The following is a 24168-nucleotide window of genomic DNA, read 5'->3' on the forward strand; positions in this document are numbered from 1 at the left end:
GATGCTTGCTGGAGCCACAGCTATAAAAGCTGCTGGTCATGATATCGTTTTGGAAACATGAAGGTGATACAAATCATACATATATACCAACAAGACAGTGTACGTCACTGTCACAACAGCGTTTGTTTTAGTTCAAAGGCTTTATGGTTTTTCCTATAATACCTGGTGGTGTAGTCGGCTGATTTTGTTTGTCAGTTCAGCCTTATATATTATGTTTAACCCGAGTGACCACCCGGTCAGCTGGTGGGTAACAGGCATCTCCGAAAACGTTAGAGCACTTATGCAAATATGTGATGTCTTGTTAATCGAGCAGATATTTGAAGTTTGCACAGCACCATTCTCGCATGAAAATATCTTAAAAGTTTATTTTGTGACCCAGACAGAGTAATATTTCAAACTCCGCCACTCTGTCTTCCTCCACCACTGCCTCATTTGAGTTTTGGACGGGTGGGCAGAAATGTTGAGAGCGCGAGCAACACATTGCGAGCGAGCGCAAATGCAAAAACTGATCGAGAGGGGCTGCTATTGTGTGTGTGTGTGTGTGTGTGTGTGTGTGTGTGTGGATAATAGCAAACAATGAAATACATTTTTTTTAATTACAAAATAATTAATGGTTTAATCATTGCCACTTCTGCTGAATAGTTGATAGAACAGCTGAAGGGCCAGATGCAGCTCTGCTGTGTCCTGTACTAGGTCTTTGATGGATTTCTTTCCCATTTCTCAAGGACATGACGTTTAAATATTCTTAATATTTAAGGTGCTGAACATGGTCCACTCGGACTGAATGTCCCCAGTCTCCTCGAAATGCTGTCTAAGTTCAGATCCGGCGGGCTGTTCCAGCGACACCCCTGCAGGTCTCGTTGCCCAGTAGGATGAAGAAATTCAGGAACGAAAATACTGATAAATCAGATCAGTGCGTGAAATGTTCATACACACGATTTGTGCGTACACACTGTTAGTAAATGAGGCCCAATATCCCAGAAGTTTGACTTGATGCTATACGATGTTAATAGGTGTTCTATTAGGTTTTTTCAGCAGTGTATAAAGCCCTAATTGTCTTTTCTTCTTGTTCTCAAGCTTACTACACTGATGTCCCCAAGATCGTATACGCATCGAGGACACATTCTCAGCTTGCACAAGTTATTAGTGAATTAAAAAACACTTCATACAGGTAAGCATTTCTAAAAACTATTGGATATAAGTTTTTGATTATGCATGATTGTCTGAATTAGAGCTGTTCGCAATATAAAACAGCTTTATTTTATACAATTTGGGGAGGAATTCAAAACAGCTGCAAATTTCAAGGTCATCAGTTCTTGAAACAATTGTACATAAGTAAGTTATTTGTCACTGCTGGCAAGACCCTGTTAAAACTGTTACCCTCCGATGAGAGGAAACTTGGTTAGGATGGACAACCCAGGAACCACAAAAGCTGGAGCCTACCATAACCTGGAAAGTTCTACAGCGTCAGCTTCACTGTTCAGTGAAGCGACTTTTACATTGCCATGCACTGAGGCTGTCAACCAATATGCTCTTAAATCAACATTTTCAAGCTCATCTGCAATTTTCAGCTACCTACACAGATGAGTCGAAACCCAAATCCATTTAAATTGTACATTGCACAAAGTTACAAAATTATCCCGAAGCTTGTTGAAAGCTACTAAAGGTGTATGATCAAGGTGCAACTTGCTAAGTGGCATTTGACCAAATATTAGTGGGACTTTAAAGGGTTATTACATGCTACATGCTACAATCATTTTGAGGCCTTACTGAGTCCAGCACCTCTTGTCCGTTCTGGTTTTGTTGGCTATTTATGGTAATCCAGTTCTCCAATGTCTCTGTTGATTCAGGCCAAAGGTGTGTGTGCTGGGCTCAAGAGAGCAGTTGTGTATTAACCAGGAAGTCATGCGTCAGGAGAGCAACCACGTCAAAGTAAGTTATAAATGCAGTTTTAAAGATATAAATATAATGGGATGTTTAAATTGTTATGTCCAATAAATTGTATTAAACACAAAACACTGAATGTCTGCAACCTCACTACTGATTTACCAAAAAATATCTACTTTTGACAGATTCACAAAGACCAAACATCAGTTGTGCCAACTCTACTCTATTGGACTTATGCTCAGAACAGTAGCTTCACTCTTGTTTTGCTCAGCAGCCTAAAACTATAGCATTACATAAACCAGTTCTCCATCTGCTGCAGGTTCTGGTTGGTGTGGGCCTTCAGTGTGCAGTAGATCTCAAGAACAGAGGTGCTACTGTCACCAGCTCTAGTTCAAGACGGTGGAGTTGCATTTTATCTGAGGCAGCTCAATGAAATCAACGACCACCTCAACAGCAACTTTAGATAATCTGTAGATAAGCTTTGTTGTCACTGTTGCAGGAAAACTGAAAAATAGTTTCTTTGTTCAAACTCATTGTTGGATCTCTTCGGTTTAGCATCATAAATCCAGAATAGAAGATGATGACGATGATGATGATGAACTTTTATTTTGGACATATAAAACAACCAAAACAATATATACACATACACACAGATACATGCATAAACAAAATCAAAATGAAATAAAAATAACAACTCATCATCAAGTCCAACCCCATTATCAACATTCTATTCACCATATTCATCATTACCCCCACTCCCCCTCAGATGGCTGTATACACTTGCCCCACACAAAAAAGAGGGAAAAATGTAAGTATAAAGATAGGTATAATAATAGATATGATTCCAATATCTATTAGCATAGTTGTATATAATATCAGTCATCAGTGCCATTCATTTCATAATGGCACAGATTTTGTAATCTATTGTTCCATCAGCTTTGAGGGATCACCTGATGAAGGCAACAGAACCACATCATCTGCAAAAAGCAAATGAGGTGACCTCCAAATCTGCGGCCATGTTATTCAGAAGGAAATGGATGGAGTGCCCACTCCGGGTCAGGGACGAGTTCCTGTGGAGGAGTTCAAGTATCTCAGGGTCTTGTTCACACAAGTGAAGGAGGAAGGGAGATCAACAGACGGATTGGTGCTGCAGCTGCAGTGATGCGGACGCTACACCGGTCCGTTGTGGTGAAGCAAGAGCTGAGTGTAAAAGTGAAGCTCTCAATTTACTGGTTGATCTACATCACGAGCTGTGGGTAGTGACTGAAATAACGAGATCGTGGAAATGAGCTTCCTCCGAAGGGTGGCTGGTTACTCCCTTAGAGATAGGGTGAGGAGTTCGGCCATCCAGGAGGGGCTCAGAGTAGAGTCACTGCTCCTCCACATCAAAAGGAGCCCGTTGAGGTGGTTCGGGCATCTGACAAGGATGGCTCCTGGTCGCCTCCTGGATGAGGTGTTCCAGGCAAGTCCCACCGGGAAGGGGCCCCGGGGCAGACCCAGGACACACTGGAGAGATTATATCTCTCGGCTCGCCTGGGAACGCCTTAGAGTTCCCCCGGATAAGCTAGAGGAGGTGGCTGGGGAGAGGGTTATATCATCTGCAGACAGAGAGAGAGTTGAAACCTTGTTTTTCCACTTAACAGTCACATGAAGATTTATCTTCCAAGGCCTCCCCCCGGAGGCCCCCTCACTCCCAAAGGTCAGAGAGGGGTCTCTTCCTCTCCAGTGTCTAATGGTGCCTGGGTGTGCCAGTCCACATCTAACTTACAATAACTGTGTGTGTAAAGCATAAAACACATATATGATGCTATCCTTTCTATCTCTAACTAATATCTCCATACGTATTCTATTGTAAAACACATAATCAATACACTAAGGTAAAAGAAATTTCCATCAAAGTACCAACGTGAAAAAAAATATACAATAGCAGATCATTAAGAGCGACAATACAAACAGTCACACTGCCTCATGGTAACCGTTCCTGACAGTTTCAGTTCCTTCTGCAGATTATTCCAGGAAACTTATGGACAAAAGTCATTAGTAGGTTCCAATTTGCACAGTTTTTTGTTTAAATAATTCTAATGCTTTAATTTGCATTAGCTAATATTTTTTTTATTTTATTTTTATTCTGACAGTCCTGTTGAGTAATGAAAAAGATTTGATTATTTTCAAATTTGTAAGTTTCCTGGGTCAATCTATCTATCTTAACACATTAATTTCGTGCACAACGTTGCCAGTGATCTAGCTGGTTAAAAAAAAAAAAGATAAGTAATGGGTTAGGGCTAGATAGTTAGTGGTTTGTCTTAATGTGGAATCATTTATTTGTTTTTCAGGTTCATATGTGCAGAGCCAAAGTTTCCACCAGGTCATGTGTCTACTACAACAACGTTGAAGGTAATGGTCTAACAGAGTGTAGCAGAATGGAAAAGCAGAGTGGAAAAGCATGTCCTGTTACCTTTTTATGTTTTACTGACTACATGTATAATTTAAATATTATATTATTTGACACTAATAACTCTCGAAGTATGGCACAACCTGTGAGGAAGCACTACTGTGAGAAAGTTTGGAGTCCAGGAATGTCCAAAATGTGGATATCAATAAAATATCTACTGCCTGCTTTCAGTTGATTTAAAAAGGGGGAAAAACTGTTATGTTAAGAATCTAGTCCATGCATTTGTTACTTTGATGACAGACTATTATAATTATTTATTATCGCGCTGTGTCCGCTATTTTTCTTGCTGTGGAAAATGAGATAGGCTTTCAGTGACTCCCATATAACTGAAAATGATATCCCAAGGATCTGGTTTCATTCAAGAAGTCTGACCTTACCTCACCACTGAGCGCATGCACTTCATGTCCCTGCTGGTCCGCAGCCTTAGTAAATGAATTTTGCCCTTGTATTTAATTTCCAGCTGCACCACAGGATACTTATGAAAATCCCCATTCACACACCTGATCTCCACCCACTCTGCCTCCAACAATGCCCCCGTCCAAACCAGGTTTCGATGGGCCAAGCTCTGCCGCGCAGCGTAGTCTGGAATGTACCCCTCTGGTACCCTACAGGAACGCTGTATGGCCCTCCAGAAATTGGGGACACAGAACACATGGCCCATCTCAATTAACAGACACTCGGAGGTTGTGCAACTGCAGCACTCCTGCCCCGACATCTGAGTGACCCATGGTAAATCGGGTGCAGTCGCCACCGGAATCATGGGGAGAGAGAGGGAGAAGAAAGAAAAGGGTCAGTAGGTCACCACAGCTGTCCCTCAGTGACTGGAGGTGATAGGACGGAGCCAGGAAGCTTCCTCGTTGGGGCCACAGGGGGTGTAATTGAAATACAGACGATTCAGTTTGCGTTTCTGTGTTTACAGTGATTAGTCTTTACCCGTTTTAACGTCCACAATTGTGGTTCCAGTTGCTGCCCAGCTTGGCGTCACGTCTTGTTCCTCCTCTCTTCCCAGGTCTTGGTGCAATATTAAAATACACAATGAGTGTTTGGAGGTTTTAATGTGAGCTGTGTTTGCTAGCTTCACCAGGCACTGCCACCAACTGATTGAGTGTCGGAGCTCAAAAGTAAACATAGAGCATCTACAAATACATCAAGATGATGTCTCCATGCGTGCGTCAGGCACCTGAAAACACATGGTGGTGAGGAGCCACCATGTGTTTTCTGTTTTCTCCTCTCTCGTTTCGTCTTTCCCGTGATCCCCCAACCTGTCATGGCAGATTGCCCTTTCTGAGCTTGATTCTGCTGAAGGTTTCTTCACTTGATTTTGTTTTATTATTGTGATTTTTCTCTTAAATATTGTAAGGCTTAACCTCGTAGAATGACGCACCTTGATGTGACTGTTTTTGTTAGTTCTATATAAATAAACATGAAGTGAACCAGCTCCTGTTTTGAGTTTAGGACACAGACTGGTGTGTGTCCCTCCTGAACTCTACATGTTTTTAATTTAGGCTTCAAACTTTAATTTTTGGATAAAGCTTGTAGTAGGTATGAAGTTAGTTATGCTGCTAGTTATAATGACACTCATACATTCTGAATGTCTTAGCATTGTAATAGTATGTATAATTAATTACACTTTATATTTTGATTACAGTCTAGCCTTCTGTACATAGTATTTGATTTATTATAGTCCTTCCAGGAAAAAAATCTGTTTGAGTCTGAAGGTTTAGGACCTGCTTGACCTGAGGCATTGTCTGGGTCAAACAGGTGGTGGGTGGGATGCAAGGGGTCACCTGTGATGGCCCTGGTTTTAATCACGTTTCAGTGATTTTGTATCCTATAAATACCAGATCTCAAGCTTGATTTTTTTTTCTTCTTCTAGATAAGAGCACTGACAGAGATTTGGTTAATTCTATCCTCGATGTGGAAGATTTGGTCCAATTTGGCACCAAACAGAGGTTTGTAGTTCGTGTGTTCATTTTTTTGTAGTTGTCTGTTTCAGTCTCTGTACTGCACTTTCTTTCTTTGGTAAGAAATAATCATTGGTAACATTGGCGGCTGGGTGTCTCTGTGTGACACCAAACTAATGTCTTAATATTTGATTTTTCTGCTTCTGAATCAATCTGTTGAATCATTTAAAAAGTAGTTAAAAACTTTTCTGTTTAAACAAGCCTGCTGTTGATCAACATTCTTTTTAAAAATACATTTTTATTTACATGTAACCTTTTGTATTGTCTATATTGGTATGTTTATTTTAACCTTTGTGTACAGCGCTTTGTTACTGCACTCTCTCCAGGGTGAAACCTCCATTGTGATCCATCTGTCAGTAATCTACAGATGGTCACAATTTAGAAAGCTGAAGTCTTGATCAGAACAGTGAAGTGATCCAATAAATATGTGACCAAATATGGGCATTTCATTAGAGTGGGTGGGTCTGCTCATCCACTTAAAGTGGGGATATTAAACATGCAGCAAGAACTAGACTTCCAAAGGGTCCACTGTAGCATCACCTCTGCAAATTAGGAAAATTGCAGATTTATTAATATATTCATATTTATTTAATAATTCTTGTATAAAACAAACAAACAACAGACACAAAAAAAATTCGATACTCTTGTTTAGTTACAAAATACTTGTGGATCCCAAGTAAATGACGCTGTGTACTGAGTGAGTGGTTGGAGGAAAACCGAAATGTACAGTTAGCTTCATAAGCATTTAGACAGTTATTAAATTTTTGTATATTTGACTCTGCATGCCATACAGTAGATTCTCACAGTCAACAATGAAAATGTGATTTAAGTGTACACTTGCAAAGTGAGTGGGGTTTAACAGACATTAAGTCTTAATTGTTTCAGAATTGCAGCCATTTTTAATGCATCGTCCTCTATTTTTAGCAGTTTAAAATAGTCTGATAACTGACTGGTGTGGACTGTTCTCTCATTATTCCATCACATATTAATCAGATAACAGATCTAGAGTTTTGATTGATTGATTGATTGATTGAATCTTTATTTTGAACATGTTAAAAAAGTACAACAACATAGAATTAAAAGAGACAAATAAACAAAGCAAAACAAAAAGAAAACGAGCAACCACAACTACAAATATCTTTTATGTTCAAAAAGGAGCAGGAAGAAGCATGAGCTTATTTAATCCCACCCCTTTTCCACTATCTAGTAATTTATAGACTACCGAAATACCTCCTTGCAATCACATTATATGTCATGTGTATTTTTTTTTTTTTTATATATATAATTATTATTCTTTTTTTTATTTATTTAATTTTTTATTTTTTATTTATTTTTTTTAATATATATACATATATGTTTCTATCTATCCATACATACGTATTTACACATACGCACATATACACATTTTCAATAACCCCATTAACACCTCAAAGGATACACAACCTACAAATATATATATACCCATACCAACATACCCGTGCACCCACACACACATTAAAATATTAGACAAGAACACCCTATCAAATCTCTACCTCTTCCCTGTACCCTGTAAAAACCATCTCCTTAAACCACTTTTTAAACTGTGCCATGCTCGGACATTGCTTTATATCTTTACTTAGTCTGTTCCACAGTTTCACTCCACACACAGAGATGCAAAAACTTTTTAATGTTGTACGGATACGAGGATGTTTTAAATTTAATTCCCCCCTCAAATTGTATCCCCGTTCCCTTTTAGAAAACATTTTTAGAATATTGTCAGGAAGCAGGTTATTTATTGCTTTATATATAATTTGTGCAGTGAGAAAATGAACCAGATCTGTGAATTTGAGAATTTTTGATTTTAAGAATAGTGGATTTGTATGATCTCTGTAACCGGTTTTATGGATTATCCTTATGGCCCTTTTTTGTAATATAAAGATTGATGATAGCGAACATTTGTAAGTATTGCCCCACACCTCTGCACAGTAATTCAAATACGGTGCAATCAGGGAACAATAGAGAATGTGGAGTGATTTGTGGTCTCAATCTTTACTCAAGATTGAGACACTTCTTGAAATTTTGTTATGTATATGATTTATATGAGACTTCCAGTTTAATTTATCATCTATGATCACACCAAGAAACTTATGTTCAAGTACTCTTTCAATTTCCACACCATCTATATGAATCTGCACTTGTGCATTTCTAAGGGAATTCCCAAATAAGATTATTTTAGTTTTACTTAGATTTAGCGATAGTTTGTTCCTGTTAAACCATTTTTTAATTTTGCACATTTCTGATGTAATTGTATCCAAGTGCTGAATTTGCATTTTGTAGCAGTTCACTAGAACTTTCAATATGAGGTCCAAAGTCATATCGAAGTGAAGGAGAACATTATAATGCTGAAAAACCCAAATTACTCTAAAATAAATAGGAGTGGTCAAATCAACAATCTACAAGTGCCTGAGTGTGCCACAGCTGAAATAATAAATTGGCCACTAGAGGATATATGGGCCACTGATATCAGGACATGAAAACTCCTCACGATGTATAGAGATCTCCATCAGACGCCCAGCACCACAGGCAACAGAAAGAGGCAAAGTCACAATGCAGGATGAAACACTGAGCATCCATGAATACATCAGCAAGATGGGCCACCCGAGGTGAGCTGCTCCAAGTATGCCAAAGACATGATCAGGAACCATCATGGACAATCCCTGCAGTGGACGTACCATCAACATGGTAGCTAGAAAAGGCCGGGTTAAAGGACAGCAGAGTCCATAACGGACAGGACCCAAGTTGCAGACTGTGCAAAGGTTCCCCGGAGACTATCCAGCGCATAGTAGCGGGATGTAAGATGCAAACTAGGGCAGGCTACACTGAGAAGGACAATCAAGTGAGTGGGAAACAGGAACATCTGTGCTGCATGTGTACTAGGAGTCCCCAGGTCCTGATGGGAGACAACACCAAAGGTGGTTGAGAAAAATTGGGCCTGTGTCCTGTGGGTCTTTCAAGTAACAGAAAACCGCAGCTGTGATAGAGTGGACAGCAACATCAGGAAGGAGCACAAGAAAATAGAGAAGTGCTAAAATAGAAAATGGAGAAGGGCTAAAGTAACAACTGGTGCAGATTTGAAATGAATGAAAAGGCCTTATCACAAATGAGCCATTATCATTTGAAGGATGCTTTTTGACTTTCTTTCAGTAGTTGTCCTGAAACTTCACTACTGAGAAACAGCACCAGAGGCATGATGTTTTCTTTCATTTTAATGTCTTTTTAACCCTTCAAATTCTCTGAGTCAAAATGCAACAGTCATCTGAGCAATAAATCTTAAAAGCCTTAACAACCACCTCCCCTAACAGTGCAGCAACTTGTCCAAGAACCACTGAAACTCAGTAACTGCTGGGCTACATGGTCACCGGCTAGTGGATGGAAACTATACCTTTTGTACTATGTTATCTCTTTAAACAGCTATCAGAATGAGTCAGTTTTTCCGTAAAGTTCACGTATTTGAATTCGCATTTGCAAATTTTTCCACAGAGTCTGTCCTTACTACCTCTCCCGTTCACTGAAACAACAAGCAGATGTCATTTTTATGCCATACAACTACCTGCTAGATCCAAAGGTAAGCTCTGTCATCCACATTACATCTGAGGCTGACATATGTGACCATAAATGAGCATCAACAGAGACTTTAGTGTTGTGATTGGCACTGTCATTTCTAATCTCTATGACATCCCTCTCTCATTCCACAGAGCCGCAAGGCACACAATATCGACCTGAATGGAGCTGTGGTTATCTTTGACGAAGCTCACAATGTGGTAAGGTTATACCCTGTCAAATGTATTCACTAAAAATTGGCATTGTTGTATATAAAAGCTTCGAAGACCACAAGTGACCCACTACTAAACGGGGATGGTCTACACTAGAGGGATTCAAATTCATTTTAACTTGCAGGCCACATCGAGCCTAATTTGAAATCAGAGAGGCTGGCCTACTCAAACCATAAGGACATATTAAAACCAATGTTTCCAGATTTTCCTTTTGTTTTAGTGTAAAGAAATACAAGTGCAAAAAAAACCATTCACTTTTAAAGAACTGTCCTTTTGAAAACCAGATATTGAACTAATATCTTCAGAAAAATGTGTGGTTTTTACTACATCCCATGTCATTAGTGTGCATTACAATTTATAGATCGCAGTAGTATTTTGCAAATGAACAAGTATTTTCTTCTATGAACTGAAAAACCTGTCAAAGTATATATTCTCCTGTATCATCAAGCCATGTATATAACTTGGAGATTTCACAGTGTAATCTTCACATTCTGTCAACTAAGCACACACTCTTTTGATTCACCCACTAATTATACTCACAGTATTCATTCACTGTATCTTTAGGAATTTGCTCACTTTGATTGTAGCCGACTCTCTATCAGCACGGCCTCTTCACCTGTCCCTCCTCCACATTCCTGCTCAGTATGTCAGAGCTTTAGTTACTCCTCGGCCCTCTTTAGTAATACTTGTAATAAATGTAGCCTGTTTACAGCTCTGGAGTCCCGGGTTCACACCCTTGAAAAACCTGTATCTAGCCAGGCCCATGTAGCAGGTGCAGCCAAAGCAAGCATAGCCACCGTTAGCTTTCGCCCAGCAGATTGTCCCAAGCAGCCGGGAAAACGGGACAGCTGGGTGACAGTCAGCAGGAAGCGTAGTCCTAAACAGAGGCCCCGGTACACCACCACATCTGTCTAAGTCTCTAGTTGTTTTTCCCAGCTTGGTGACACATCCTCTGAGGAGCAAACTCTAGTAATATGCTAATCTGTTTCGACACATGTGAAGCTCGAGACACAAGCAACAGATATAGAAACTGAACAATTTACAGGATCTCCTGAAAACCCTCTTTTGTCTGATCATTTTCTTATGACATTTAAATTTACAGTTAATGCACAATGCAAGGTGCTGCATATTTAAGGCATGATTCATTATTGAAGAATGTGATAAATACGTGACCATGAACTCAGGGTCAAGGTCAGAGGTCACGCTTTCTGAAAATCCTACTTACCCTGATGCTGAGGTGTAGCTGATAATTACTTTTGTTGATACTATCCCACCTGATCTGATGTCTCTTTTATTTGCAGGAGAAGACATGTGAAGAATCAACATCGTTTGATCTGACTCCCTATGATGTAGCCTCGGCCATCAATGCTGTGGACAGGCTGCTTGTGGAGCAGGCTAAAGAAATCAGCCACAAAGACTCTGTGAGTGAAGACGTCAACGTGGAATCCCTCAGCTCTGGTAAGAAAACCTTCGCTTATACACATGTTCCTAACAGAGTTTTCCATCTAATACTTAGAGTGTATAGTTGTTTATGAATGTCATGGTACTTTGGGCTACTTGTATACTTTAAAAGTTTGGATTTACTTCTACTTTACTATCCTTAGTTTTGCCTTGGCCTTAGTTTCATTATTACTAGTAATTTTAGTTTATTCTTTAGTAAAGCAAGTAAAAGATTGTCAGCTGCAGGTATTTTGATATTTTGTCTTTTGTTTTGTTTCAGGTTTAAAATTAGATTTGTCCACCATCGCTAAAATCAAACGTAAGTATTGTGGAGTGGGTCGTCCTGTTGGTTGGTGATTGGAGGTCTTTTTCTAAACTTGTTTTCTGCTTTAACAGAGATACTACTGGATCTGGAAGCTGCCATTGATTGCTATGATGTTCCAAGTGATAAAGGCATTACCAAACCTGGAATGTAGGTGACAGCAGTGCTGAGTAGGCTTTCAAAATAAGAGCGTATGGGTTGCCCATTAATAAACTGATTATACAGTTGTTCCAAACATATGAAAATGAATAAATAAATCTCAAAGCACACTTGGTGAGAGCTGGTCCAAGAAAATAATAAATATTGTCAAAGCTTTTCCACCTTCAACAATGCAGGTTTGAAATATGATGGCATTAAAATGTTTGAGTTTTAGCTTCACTAAGATACACATATCCTTACAGAACAGATAAGAACGTGTATCTGTTCATATTTATTTTGTTGGTTCCCTGAATGCCGTTAAGGTCATGTGGAAAAAGCAGACAATGTAAGAGAGAAAGCTTCTAAGGCAACAAAGCCAGACTTGGAGTGCAGTTAGTGTAAAACATCAGTAGGATGAAGGCAAGAAACAAGACTTTAAGTGATGACATCTGACCAGGATGAGAGTAAATTTCATTTTAAAGGCGTCAATTCGTCATTTTTCCAAAACAGACTGTCGGCATTTATTTCCACACACGTCTGAGTCGGTTCTGTTCCATAGAGTATGGTTCAGGTAAGAAAACACACGTCACAGGTTGGTGTGTTGTATCGTTCGTGTGTGTTTTATGCATAGATTTGTGCGTTTGTGCTTCGTATGATGTCTGATGTGATGTGATTATGTTTAAAGGCTGTCTACATCCAATTTTCATTCATGGGAATGCCCTGAGAACTTCCTGACATTTAGCATGTGAATTTCCTCTCTAACCCAAAGGTTATATGCAAACTCAATGAGAAATCATAAGTGACACGCACGAGTTCACGCTTTGACCACTGCCTCACTCAGCTCCACCTCCTATGTACTGCATGTATCAAACAAAAGAAAAATGCCCAAATTAATCTTTTAAAAAAAGGCTAAAACAATGTGGCCTCAAGAAAAACACCTGATTATAACTATTATTATAGATACATTGGTTCTTATATATAATGATCATATAGATTGGATTATAACTGGAATTTATAGAGTGATTAAGACAAATTGAACATTGGTGACATCCTACATGTTATATAATTACAGAAAACTTTTTCTGCACAACAGGAAAAACTGAGATATCACATTTGATTTTTAGCAGCATGAAAAATGCTTTTCTTTTACATCCATATATGAAATAATCGTCTATAATGTTTTGTGTGAATCAGTGTTAACTGCATACAAAAAACATTTTTAAAAAAAAGTACATTAGTCAATTTAACCGCTGTTAAAAATGGACACACAGCAGAACAACAACAAGCTCTGAGTCTGAGATCAGTTTTACTTATATTGTAATTTTTATCATACTTTATTGCAGGAAACTGACACAAATGTTCCCAAAATATTTTAGGGTAGTGTGGTGACACTGTGACAAATCTGTGGTTGGAGTCATGTATTTAAAATAAAACAAGAAGAAGAAAGTGGTCAGAGACTGTCTGTGTGGGTAGTCCTTGGACTACCGTGACATAAACCCTAGTGGGGTTCTTCCTTAGGTGGTCAGAGAATTATTCTGAATGTTAACTGTTATAATAAACCTGCACTGCATGTCTCTCTGTTTTGTCTTAGTTTCATCTATGAGGTGTTAGAAAGAGCTCATCTGACCTACAGCAACAAGACGGCAGTCTATGAAGCTCTGGAGCAGATCAGTGGATACCTGGCAGGACGTAGGACACATTATCACTTCATTTATCATCTGTAACATTTGCTGGGTGTATTATACAGATCATCTTAGTGTTACTAAGTAACAAATGACCTGTTTGATGCATGTTTCTCACCAGAGCCCGGAATATTCCTCAATACAAGTGGACTCCAGAAGCTGTCTGATATCATACAGGTACACTTTTTATGGATATTAAAGAAACAATGTTAAACTGCTTCTTTGTTTGGGTTTTTGGATTAGTCCCATAATATTTGTGCGGTCTACCAGAATTGATTGAGATCATTCAACAAAATGATAGACTTTATTACTATTTATTGCATAAAGAGTAATTATTTGATTACAAGCGATCCCCTCTGTTCTGGTGTTTTCAGCTGGTATTTTGTGGTGAACCGTCAGAAAAGGACAGACAACACCAGATGGAGACCAACACGGCTCATTTTAAGGTGTGTTTTTGTACAGTTGTGTTCATATTGGAACCAGCTAGCATATCTTTGCCACGCTTGATTGAGAAGTAACTGAAACTGTAACCATTGTTTCGGCATCTTAAATGTTTAATTTCTTTTTTTTTTTTAAATGAAATGACTAATGATGAGCTTGGGTCATGTGTTTGGCTCAGGTTCATATCCATCGGGACACCAGCGTTGACAAAAAGAAACGGAGTGTTGACGTGTGGGCTTCATCTTCATCAAAAAAACAAGGTAACGATGCACAGCGTGACACGTTGGTGGGTTACATGGAGTCACATGAACTGAATGTAATATCATGATATTTTCTTTATACATTTAGGTCAGAATGTGAACCCTGTTATGAGTGTATGAACTATTTGTACTGTAAGTAAATGTGATTTGTTTCTCTGCATATTGCAGGCAATATTCTGAGTTACTGGTGCTTCTCTCCGGGCTTCAGTATGCAGGACCTGGTGAACCAAGGCGTTCGCTGCATCATTCTGACCAGTGGTACCCTCTCTCCCCTGTCGTCTTTCACATCTGAGATGAGAATGTAAGTTAGCGGTCACTCTGACTGCACAGCTGCACAGTTACATTTTTCCCACCTGAATAGCAGCTCATTAAAATAAAACAAAACCACAATGGCCTTTATACCTGTTTAGGCTGAACACTGTCTACAGTGAACTATTCTTCAAATGTAAAGCTTTGGTGATTTTTGTAACAAGTGAACTACACTCACCATGAAAGTTAATGATTCGTTTTAAAGCAAGAAGACTCAGCATAAAAAGTGGTCTTTAACATGGATAAACCAGGAATGCTGATACATTATGTTGCATTTATCTGTCAATAATTAAGAATGACTCTGACATTAGACAGACCTGTGTTCATTTGTTAGCACCCAAAGGCAGTATGGCACCTGCTGATGAATTACATCTAAAACATGTAACATGTAGGTTTTTGGAAAGTTAATGTGTTTTGAAAATGTTGTAACCACACCTGGATTTTAAATTAAACAGTCAGAATGTCCAAACGATTGCATTATCTGTTCAGAGGTTTCAGGCAGTTTTTACCCCTTAAGGGTGTGATTGTCCCCAAACCTGGCAGGTGGATGGTGTGGACACACAGGTTTGTGAATGTGATAAATCATGAAGCGGTTGGTGTATGACTTTTAAATTGACACCGTAGGTGGATTTAATAACTCGTAACTTTAGTGTATTCACTTGATTGTCAGTGCAGCCCCTAATGAAACAGTGTTATGCATGTATCTGGGCCAAATATGTTTACTGTAATGCATCTCTATATGCCAGTGAGTTTCTGTTCCTGCTGTTACAGAGAATTCCCAGTACGTCTGGAGAACAACCATGTGATTGAGCGGGACCAGATCTTTGTGAGCATCATTGCACAAGGGCCTGATGGAGCGCACTTAAGTTCAGCGTTTGATCGGAGGTCGGTATTCTTTTTTAGCGTGTGATTACTTTTTAACGGGTCGGTCAAGTTTTGCCATGTGCCTAAATACAAATAAAGTTGCATGGCAAAACTCATTTAGCTCATGGTAGTCTCTGACCTCTGGGGAAAAGTTGTCAAACCATATTTTTTCACATCTTTTGATTTATTAGAAAGTCAAGTAAAATCCTGCTGTGTGTGTGGAAGACTTCAACTCACTTTTATATAACACTAGTTCAGGAAAACTGTCTTCTCAAGGCACTTTTGTATTGCACGACAAATATTAGAATGAACACTCCAACAATCAGACTGTTGTGCATTAGAGGTAAACTGTAAATAAGCTGATTCTTATATAGAGCTATTCAGAGATTATCAAGCTAAGCACATAAAGTGGAAGAGTCATAGTAGCAATAAAATCAGTGTTCACAAGACATGAGATTCCAGATTATCTACTTTGTTTCTACTATATTACCAAAAATGAAAACACACTCACTGAAATACTGACACACACTGAAATAAACAACTCGGCTACATCTGGGAAAAAAAACAGTTGCATCAGTCAGACAATTGCAGAATATGATCAACTGGAACTGAGACCATTAAGTACATGGATCCAGACTAACTTGCAACTGCAGCATTTGTTGGATGAGATAACTAATGAAATAATTAAATTGAAGCTTTGGCTTGATAAAGACAAATTGTCATTAAATTTGAATAAAACTAAAAATATGTTATTTGGAAATAGCAGTTTAACTAAAAATGTTAAGCTTCAAATAAATGGTGTTGATATTGAAAGAGTCAATGAAAATGGATTTCTTGCGGTAATAATAGATCAAAGACTTAACTGGAGAGCTTACATAAGATATTTATTCCAAAGTATCAATAAGTATTGCAATACTAAACAAGGCAAAGCAGGTATTAGACTGGACATTACTTCTACTGTTCACTGGTTTCACCTTAATTAAGTGGTGGGATTAAATACGTTTGCACTTCTTAAACTTCTTTTTGATATCTAACTGAATCTTTGCTAAATGAACTTTTGTATATTGTTTACATGATCAAAATAAAAATTAGCAAGCAAACAGAACAGCAGGTTAAACTTATTACTTATTCAGACATTCTCATAGATGCAAATCTGAAAGTGCTGCTGAGCCTTCACCTGTTCAACTTGCCTTTTATATTAAACCAGACATGGTCAGAACTGCTGTTTCTTTTCTCCATCATAGTTACAGCTTTCCTTGCTAATGTATTAAAGGCATTATTAACATTATTAATTTTTCACATACTTTGGTACGTTTTAATTTGTTTATTTTTAGATTTGACAAAGAAAGCACCACTTTGGCTTGCTTGTCCTGACAGAACACTACAGTGTTCAGTATATCAGAACGCCAGTGATGAGTTTAAAGCTTTTGAGGGAATCAAAGTGTTTGTAAGTTCAAGCCTTGGTCACAACCAGTCCAATGGACAAGGTGACAATGCAAACAAAAAAAGAAGCTGCTAAGGCAGTCACAACAGGACAAAGGAGATCATTTTATTGTAATTCTAGAATGCTAGCAAGGAAACACTACTATAATAATAATAATAATAAAAAAAAACCCAACGACCAGACTTATGGTTAGGATATACAAGAGACATACCTGGAAGCTAGCAAGCATTCTGGAAACGCATGAGTAGCTAAGATATTTCAGGATGCACACAAAAGATGAAGGGAGTACAAGAGAAATGGGAATTGAGGAAAAACAGAAACAAGCTTGCTGTCTGTGGTTGGACAACAGGTTGTCCTTTCAGGAAGATGAGTCCTACAACGACAAGGACAATAAAGGCTGTCAGTGGCATTGAGCTATTAGATCCACATTCACAAGAAGGAAAGATCAGTGTCACAGCAGGATACATAATAAACAGATACATAACACTTATACTGAACCGGGTCAGAAAAATCCTAGGAAAAAAATCCAACCTTATTTCCTGTTTATGTAAGAAAAGGGGCCTTCACATTAACTGACCATAGAACGTGTTTGGTTGAGTTTAAGTAACTCTTGGTTAAATCGAAATTGTAACTGGAAACTGTTATCTTATTATGAAAAACCTTTCAATATAGTGCTGATTCATTTGTAAGACATTAGACAGTTTTTGTTTGTTTGTTTTTCTTTCTTTCTTTTTTTTTGTTAAATAAAAAACCCCTGATTTGTTAACCCCTCAAAACCAGTGGGAGCGCTCCTGTAGGGTTTAGGTCAGACTTTTAGATCAAATTACCATAACTCTTAAAACAATGGGGCAATCAAAAAATTCCAGCAGTTTCTGAAAGTATCACCTTTTTCTGTTATATTAGAGTCATTACGGTAATCCCAGGCAGGGCACCACATCTAAATCTCAGCAAACAACACAGAAAACAACAAACAGCAAAACGGTAAAAAAAAAAAGAATCCAGATGCCCAATAAAATGTCAGTTTTCTGTAGAGCTTCATCACACTCACTCCCTCTCTCTTCTCTCAACCAACATTAGTCTTTTGGGACTGCTGCAGCACTGTGCCTGGGTTTAACGTTATGACCCAAATATCACTGTATCGCTGCTTTCAGGAACCACGAAGATGTCTTTCAATTGAACAGATGGGACAGGAGTTACAGGAGTTACAGATGTTGAAAAACAGGCTAGGCTTTAGAGGGCTAAAAGAGGGGGTGTAATGTATTAGAGAGATGTCCCTCAGAGGCACCCATACACTTTTCAATTTATGGAGGATGTGTCACTAGGAGATAAGAGCTGTTGTGGCTCAGTAAACAATGATGCTCTAAAACAGGGCTGAGGAACTCCAGGCCTCGAGGGCCGGTGTCCTGCTGCCTGATCTGCCTTATTTGTATGACACAGACAATCCCTTTGCAGTAGCAGTTGGTGAGAGTGGGAAGGAAGAACTCCTTTTTTATATGTTACCTCATATATATTTTACTGGTTCTGACTTTGAAGTTGTTACTTGAGTGCTAAACTCAAACTGTAAATTTGTGTGGCAGGTTTGTTCCTGAAAATATGGCGTCTTTAGGCAACACTGTTGGTAAGATCACAGTATACAGCATGGAAATCGTTTGATTGTGCTAACATCACCAACATTGTTAACTTTTAGCTCTGTTGTTCATGGTGATGTCATATTGCTTATTACCTTTTTGCTATTGTGTTTAAGAGTAGCACTTTCTACTACAGCTTGGCAATAACGGGGTCATAAGGTGGAAACAGAAGATACTCTTGTACCTGTGCCTATGAAGCAAAACCAATGACTGATAAGAATAGCAATATATTAATTAGACTTAATAATACTACTAATACTGGCTGATGCTGTGACATATAGCATATTACTATTTCTACACTATATTGCCAAAAGTATTGAAGACAAGTGTGCGATTGTTTTTATCACTATTTTAATGATGGTGCTCGTGTTAATTTGGTCGTTGGTTGTTGATCATTGTTCCTGAGTGCTGCTGGTTTCAGTCATTATGCAAATGTACTGTTTATAAGGTTGGGGAAACCTGAGCTGAGACAGTCACCTGAGTGACGAAATGTCTCTACTGCTGACAATAATACATCTATATGAACAGGATTAATGTTTTAGGACTGTCCATAAATTTATTTGCCAGTGATGTAATAAAAAAATAACCATAACATGATTATAACAGTTACATTTAACACACAGACATGTTTTTCTTCTGTTCTGTTTTTTAATTATAGGAATTATACACACAGATTGTGCAGATTGTTTAATGGTGTACTAATACGCCACATTAAATAATATTTAGATTGTTACCTTTAAACAAAGAGTAAGGTTGTGAACACAAGGCAGGATTAAAATCCAGCATTATAATACAGAGTATCCTACTTTTTAACCATTAGGCTACGTTCACACTGCAGGCATCAAATCCGATTTTTTTGACCCCATGCGACCCATATTCAATCATGGTATGACAGTGTGAACGGCACAAATCCGATATTTTCAAATCCGATCTGGGTCACTTTCGTATGTGGTACTGAATCCGATACATATCCGATGTTTTAGAAAGCGACTGCTGTTTGAACGGTCAAGTCGCAATAAATCCGTCTTTGATGACGTCTTTGATGACTGACACAAGAAAGACGCCAATTATCAGAACCAGAGAAGCGCCCGCAAAGACATCGCGAACGCTTTCTGGCTATCCGGTGAAACTGCTGGGAAGACAACGTTGGAGAAACGTTAACATTTTATTTGTTCTGCATAATCTGCAAATTCTGACAGAAATCTGCAACTATCCTTTGAAGCACTGCTCCTCTAAAACAGCAATAAGGATAATTATTAGGTTATCTACATTATTATGTAAATAACAAAATAACTTAAAGCAAAAATTGGGAAACGTGAAGTTCAAAGTCTTTATATTAAGGGCCATCAGTCAAATAATGTTTGCTCTGGGTCTAAACAGAGCGCGTTGTGTGTGACGTCTTCTTTTGCGCATGCGGGCCGCTTTGAGCGTTCACACTAGAGCGCGTTTGCTGTCACATTTTATTTGTAGTGTGAACGAGCAGACAAAAAAATCGGATTTGATCAAAAAATCGGAATTGAGCATTAAGACCTGCAGTGTGAACGGAGCCAAAGTTACTATTGCTTTGTTATTATAAGGTTAATGTGAGGGGCCAGTATATACATATTCAGATGCACAGATATAGGAATTTTATTAGTAGCAGGTATTGCCATATTGGCCATATTGCCAGTATATTACTGTAACTAATTGGTTTTGCCTCATTTTTCTATGTTATTACACCCAATTTTGGCCCGTTACCACAACTCGCCTATAACCACTGTTGATACGAGGTAAAAAATAAAAACTGCTTAGATATTATTCTGGTGATTAAGTCGTAGTAATTTGCTATTTCCATATTATTACAATCTTGGCCTTTAATGTCTCGTTATTACCACATTACTGCTGAGCTATCATAGGAAGTGCTACCATGTTGGATTGTATATGGAGTGTGAAATCTTTGTTTTGATTGTGATATATATTTGTAAGTTATACTCACATATATTTGTAACTTGTGTTCTCTCCTCAGCTAACCTGAGCCGTGTGGTTCCTCATGGACTCTTAGTATTTTTCCCTTCCTTCCCTTTAATGGAAAAAACATTGGAATTCTGGAAAGTAGGTGGAAAGTCAGCAGAGTCACCTGTGGAAAGAAATAATAGTTTGGGGGCGGTGTTTTTAGCTTTTCTAGTGACTTTTATGTTGATGTTTTTTGTTTTCCCATGAACTATATTTTGTATTTTCTAGCAAATTAGAAATCAATTTACTGGAAATTTAATATGGAGACAACTATGCCAATGCTTCTGCTACTGGTTGACTTGTCAGCAGCCAATAAGAGGTAATGGGAACCTGTGGAACCAGGACCCCAGTACAGGAAGTCTGGATCAGGTCTCTCTGTTTAAATAGTCCAGTCTCTGAGCCTACGAGTATTAAAAATTGCAGAGAGCTTAGATGGAGCCAATTGATGAGGGGACTCGTCCAGTTCCAACTGTCTCTTAGCCTCCCGATGTCTACTCTGCCTACCCGAAAAACCGGGGCTGAGTAGCCTTGCAGTGCAGAACACCTCACTCAGGAGCCATCCTTGTCAGATGCGCAAACCATCTCAGCTGGTTCCTTTCCATGTGGAGGAGCAGCGGCTCTACTCTGAGCCCCTCCTGGATGGCTGAACTCTTCACCCTATCTCTAAGGGAGAGGCCAGCCACCCTTCGGAGGAAGCCAATTTCCGCGGCTTGTATCCACGATCTTGTTCTTTCAGTCAGTACCTACAACTCGTCACCATAGGTGAGGGTAGGGACCACCAGTAAATTGAGAGATTCGCTTTTACACTCAGCTCTCTCTTCACCACGACGGACCTGTACAGCGTCCGCATCACTGCAGCCGCAGCACCAATCGTTTGTCGATCTCCCGCTCCCTTCTCCCATCACTCGTGAGCAAGACCCCGAGACACTTAAACTCGCTGGGAATGAGAATCGGCATCTCATTCTCAGCGCTTCTCAGTTGAACCATTCCAGTGCAAGCTGGAGGCGATCACCCAGTGAAGCCAACTGAACCACATCATCTGCAAAAAGCAGAGATCAGATTCCGCGACCATAAAACCAAATAATCAAATTACTTGAACTATACTTTTTCAGTTAACCTACTCGGAGCTAATGCTGATTCTCTTCTGATCTTTGAGAGGAGAGGGTTTGAGGAGAGAAAGAACCAAAGAATGTTAAGCCAAATTGTAAGTCCATAGTTTGGGCAGCAGTTGATCCCTCTGGCATCTCTGCTGGAACTTCCAACTGTGAACTATGAGATCCAATTTTTTTATTTTACTTTATTTTATTTTAACTGCTCATCTTCTAGATGACAGATGGAAAACCCTTTATTTGTTCTGCACTACAGTATTATACTTGGTTATTATGGTGCCCTCACACACTGACCATGTGAAGCTAGACAGCTAGCGAACAAAATAGACGAGATCTTCCACACAAGGCTTGCTTTTCTTGCTTTTAATGAAGATCCTTTAAAGCCTTATCCTCTCTCAAGGCTTCTCCTTGCTATTTCTTATTTGTAACTGAAATATACAGAAAGTGAAAATAAACTGCTAGCTAATACACATCTTAATGACAAACTTAATGATTAGCCTAGCTTAACACGTGCGTTACATTAGCATCACAGTTAACTCCAGGTAGACACATATAAAAGTTGTTTCTGAACACATTAATACTCACAAAGACGAACGTTTCCCAAGGTACAAGCGTGTAGGGCACTCTTAGTGTGTACATGAACTCGTTCACTCTTTTAATACCGCAGAAGCACTTTTCACAGCATTAACGGAGAAAATACGTCAAAGATAGGCGAATGATCAGAGCGCTCCCTCGCTCCCATTCCCGCACATACAATACAAAGATCGCTTGTGATAATAATGACTCACTCTGAGCAAATTTCGAACCCAGACATTTTAACTGTTTTTAGCATGAATTACTTATAATATTTCTTAACTTTGAACTTATTTATCACTTTGCTTATGTAACTTAATCAGACTATGCACTAACTACTCACTTTTGACCAAAAGGCATAACAGTTATCCTTTCTCCCACCTCTCTTCCTGGATGTCACATCTTCTGAGGTGATGTCTGGGCCAATCACTGTTGTTGGCATTTAATCACTACACCTTACCATCCTATCCTGTCTGTTTCTCTCTGTGACCTTACTTCATCATGATTTTAAGCATAGTTTAAACTTCCAAATTACTTTTTTTATTTTCTCATCATTATTTCAATTACATAAATACTTCTTCTTATACTAATTAGAAGCTAAGAATTGCTTTCTGAAGTGTGCAAGAAATACATAAGAAATGCATATTTAAAAAATAGCATGTAAAGATATCAAAAGAGTTAATCATTAAGTCAAAAGCCTTGCAACCTGTATGAACCAATTTATTTATGTTACGTTTATGTTACTCTGCAGTCAAATGAATCATTTATAACAATCTAAGATGCTGCTGTAAATCATTTCCTGCATGTGTGTCATCACCAGGCTAACGGACATGCAAACCGCATTGAGAACATAAAGCCCATGTTTGTTGAACCTAAAGGGAAGGGCACCTTTAATGACGTGAGTGTTTTTTTAGGTATCTAATCACTTGGCTGTAAACCCCTCTATTCACATTTTCACATGTAAAAATATTTCCTAAGTTGTTTATAGGAAAAAAAAGGAAAAAAAGTAAAGATCTGATTAAACTTGAGCCTCCGTCTATTCCCAGGTTATTGATGGTTATTACAGCAAAGTCAATGATCCAGCATCCAAAGGAGGATCCTTCTTTGCTGTGTGTCGAGGGAAGGTGAGGTGCTGTCCATGAAGTCTGTAAAAGTCCTAAAATGTTTTCTGTTATCATGTTTCACCTCAAAACTTCAGCTGTATACAGTGAGTATGCAGTTGTAGTCAGAAGTTTACGTACACTCATCGTGAGCATGAATGTACAACAGGCAAATCATCCCTCTGTATACTTGATAGTCGGCGCGGTGTTCTTAGGTTTGAAGGCCTCACTTTTACTCGTCCAGTCCAGTTTTCATTGTCTGTGAAGGTTCAGTCATCCAGGTTATCCTAGTCTAAGGAGTTTGGAAAGAAAAGCATTTGACCCTAGAACTGAAGAAGCTTCTCAGCTGAGAGGTGAAACGTCTTCAAGCAACTTAAGTCCAGACACTTTTCTTTCCAAGCTCCTTAGACTACCTGCTCATTGTCAACAACAACACAGCCGTTGTCTTGTTTGTCCAAAAAACTTTTCTCCAGAAATCATTTGGCTTCTCTGTGTGGGCAGCTGCAAATTTTGTTGGTGCTGAATATCCTATTTTCTCAATCTGAGGCTGACCGTTTGAGTCTCCTTCCAGAGCTTGATAAAGTGGTGAGACATCTGAGTAACTTGTATTTACTTAAAATTGTTTGAACTGATGATCTTGGAATTTGCAGTTCAGAAATGTTCCAATTGACATAAATCTACAGTTCTCATTATTAGCTCTTTACTGAGTTCCTTGGATTTTCATATTGTTCTGAGTATTGGTCAATCCAGA

At 38.7% G+C, this 24168-nt stretch overlaps 1 protein-coding gene and 1 long non-coding RNA gene across 2 annotated transcripts in view; one reads left to right on the top strand and one right to left on the bottom strand.

The window, feature by feature from the left end:
* rtel1 (regulator of telomere elongation helicase 1) overlaps positions 1–24168 on the top strand; it is a 39282-nt gene that overhangs the window by 7781 nt on the left and 7333 nt on the right. Inside the window, exons 3-21 of the mRNA XM_006804304.2 lie at positions 1078–1171; positions 1851–1932; positions 4221–4281; positions 6216–6291; positions 9823–9907; positions 10038–10103; positions 11417–11573; positions 11836–11874; positions 11952–12027; positions 13607–13704; positions 13819–13874; positions 14072–14143; positions 14317–14398; positions 14567–14699; positions 15479–15592; positions 18593–18633; positions 20649–20734; positions 23138–23215; positions 23364–23441. Coding sequence (XP_006804367.2) covers positions 1078–1171; positions 1851–1932; positions 4221–4281; positions 6216–6291; positions 9823–9907; positions 10038–10103; positions 11417–11573; positions 11836–11874; positions 11952–12027; positions 13607–13704; positions 13819–13874; positions 14072–14143; positions 14317–14398; positions 14567–14699; positions 15479–15592; positions 18593–18633; positions 20649–20734; positions 23138–23215; positions 23364–23441 — 1574 coding nt within the window. The remainder of the gene's footprint in view (positions 1–1077; positions 1172–1850; positions 1933–4220; positions 4282–6215; positions 6292–9822; positions 9908–10037; positions 10104–11416; positions 11574–11835; positions 11875–11951; positions 12028–13606; positions 13705–13818; positions 13875–14071; positions 14144–14316; positions 14399–14566; positions 14700–15478; positions 15593–18592; positions 18634–20648; positions 20735–23137; positions 23216–23363; positions 23442–24168) is intronic.
* Positions 16935–22439, bottom strand: LOC148096960 (uncharacterized). Its single transcript, XR_015717020.1, has 3 exons — positions 22330–22439; positions 20619–20759; positions 16935–17388 (listed from the first exon to the last, which is right to left on the bottom strand). It is a non-coding gene; the product is annotated as an uncharacterized LOC148096960 (long non-coding RNA).

This window comes from Neolamprologus brichardi, chromosome 20 (genome assembly GCF_056152115.1).
Source record: "Neolamprologus brichardi isolate AB-2024 chromosome 20, ASM5615211v1, whole genome shotgun sequence".
Classification (NCBI taxonomy): Eukaryota; Metazoa; Chordata; class Actinopteri; order Cichliformes; family Cichlidae; genus Neolamprologus; species Neolamprologus brichardi.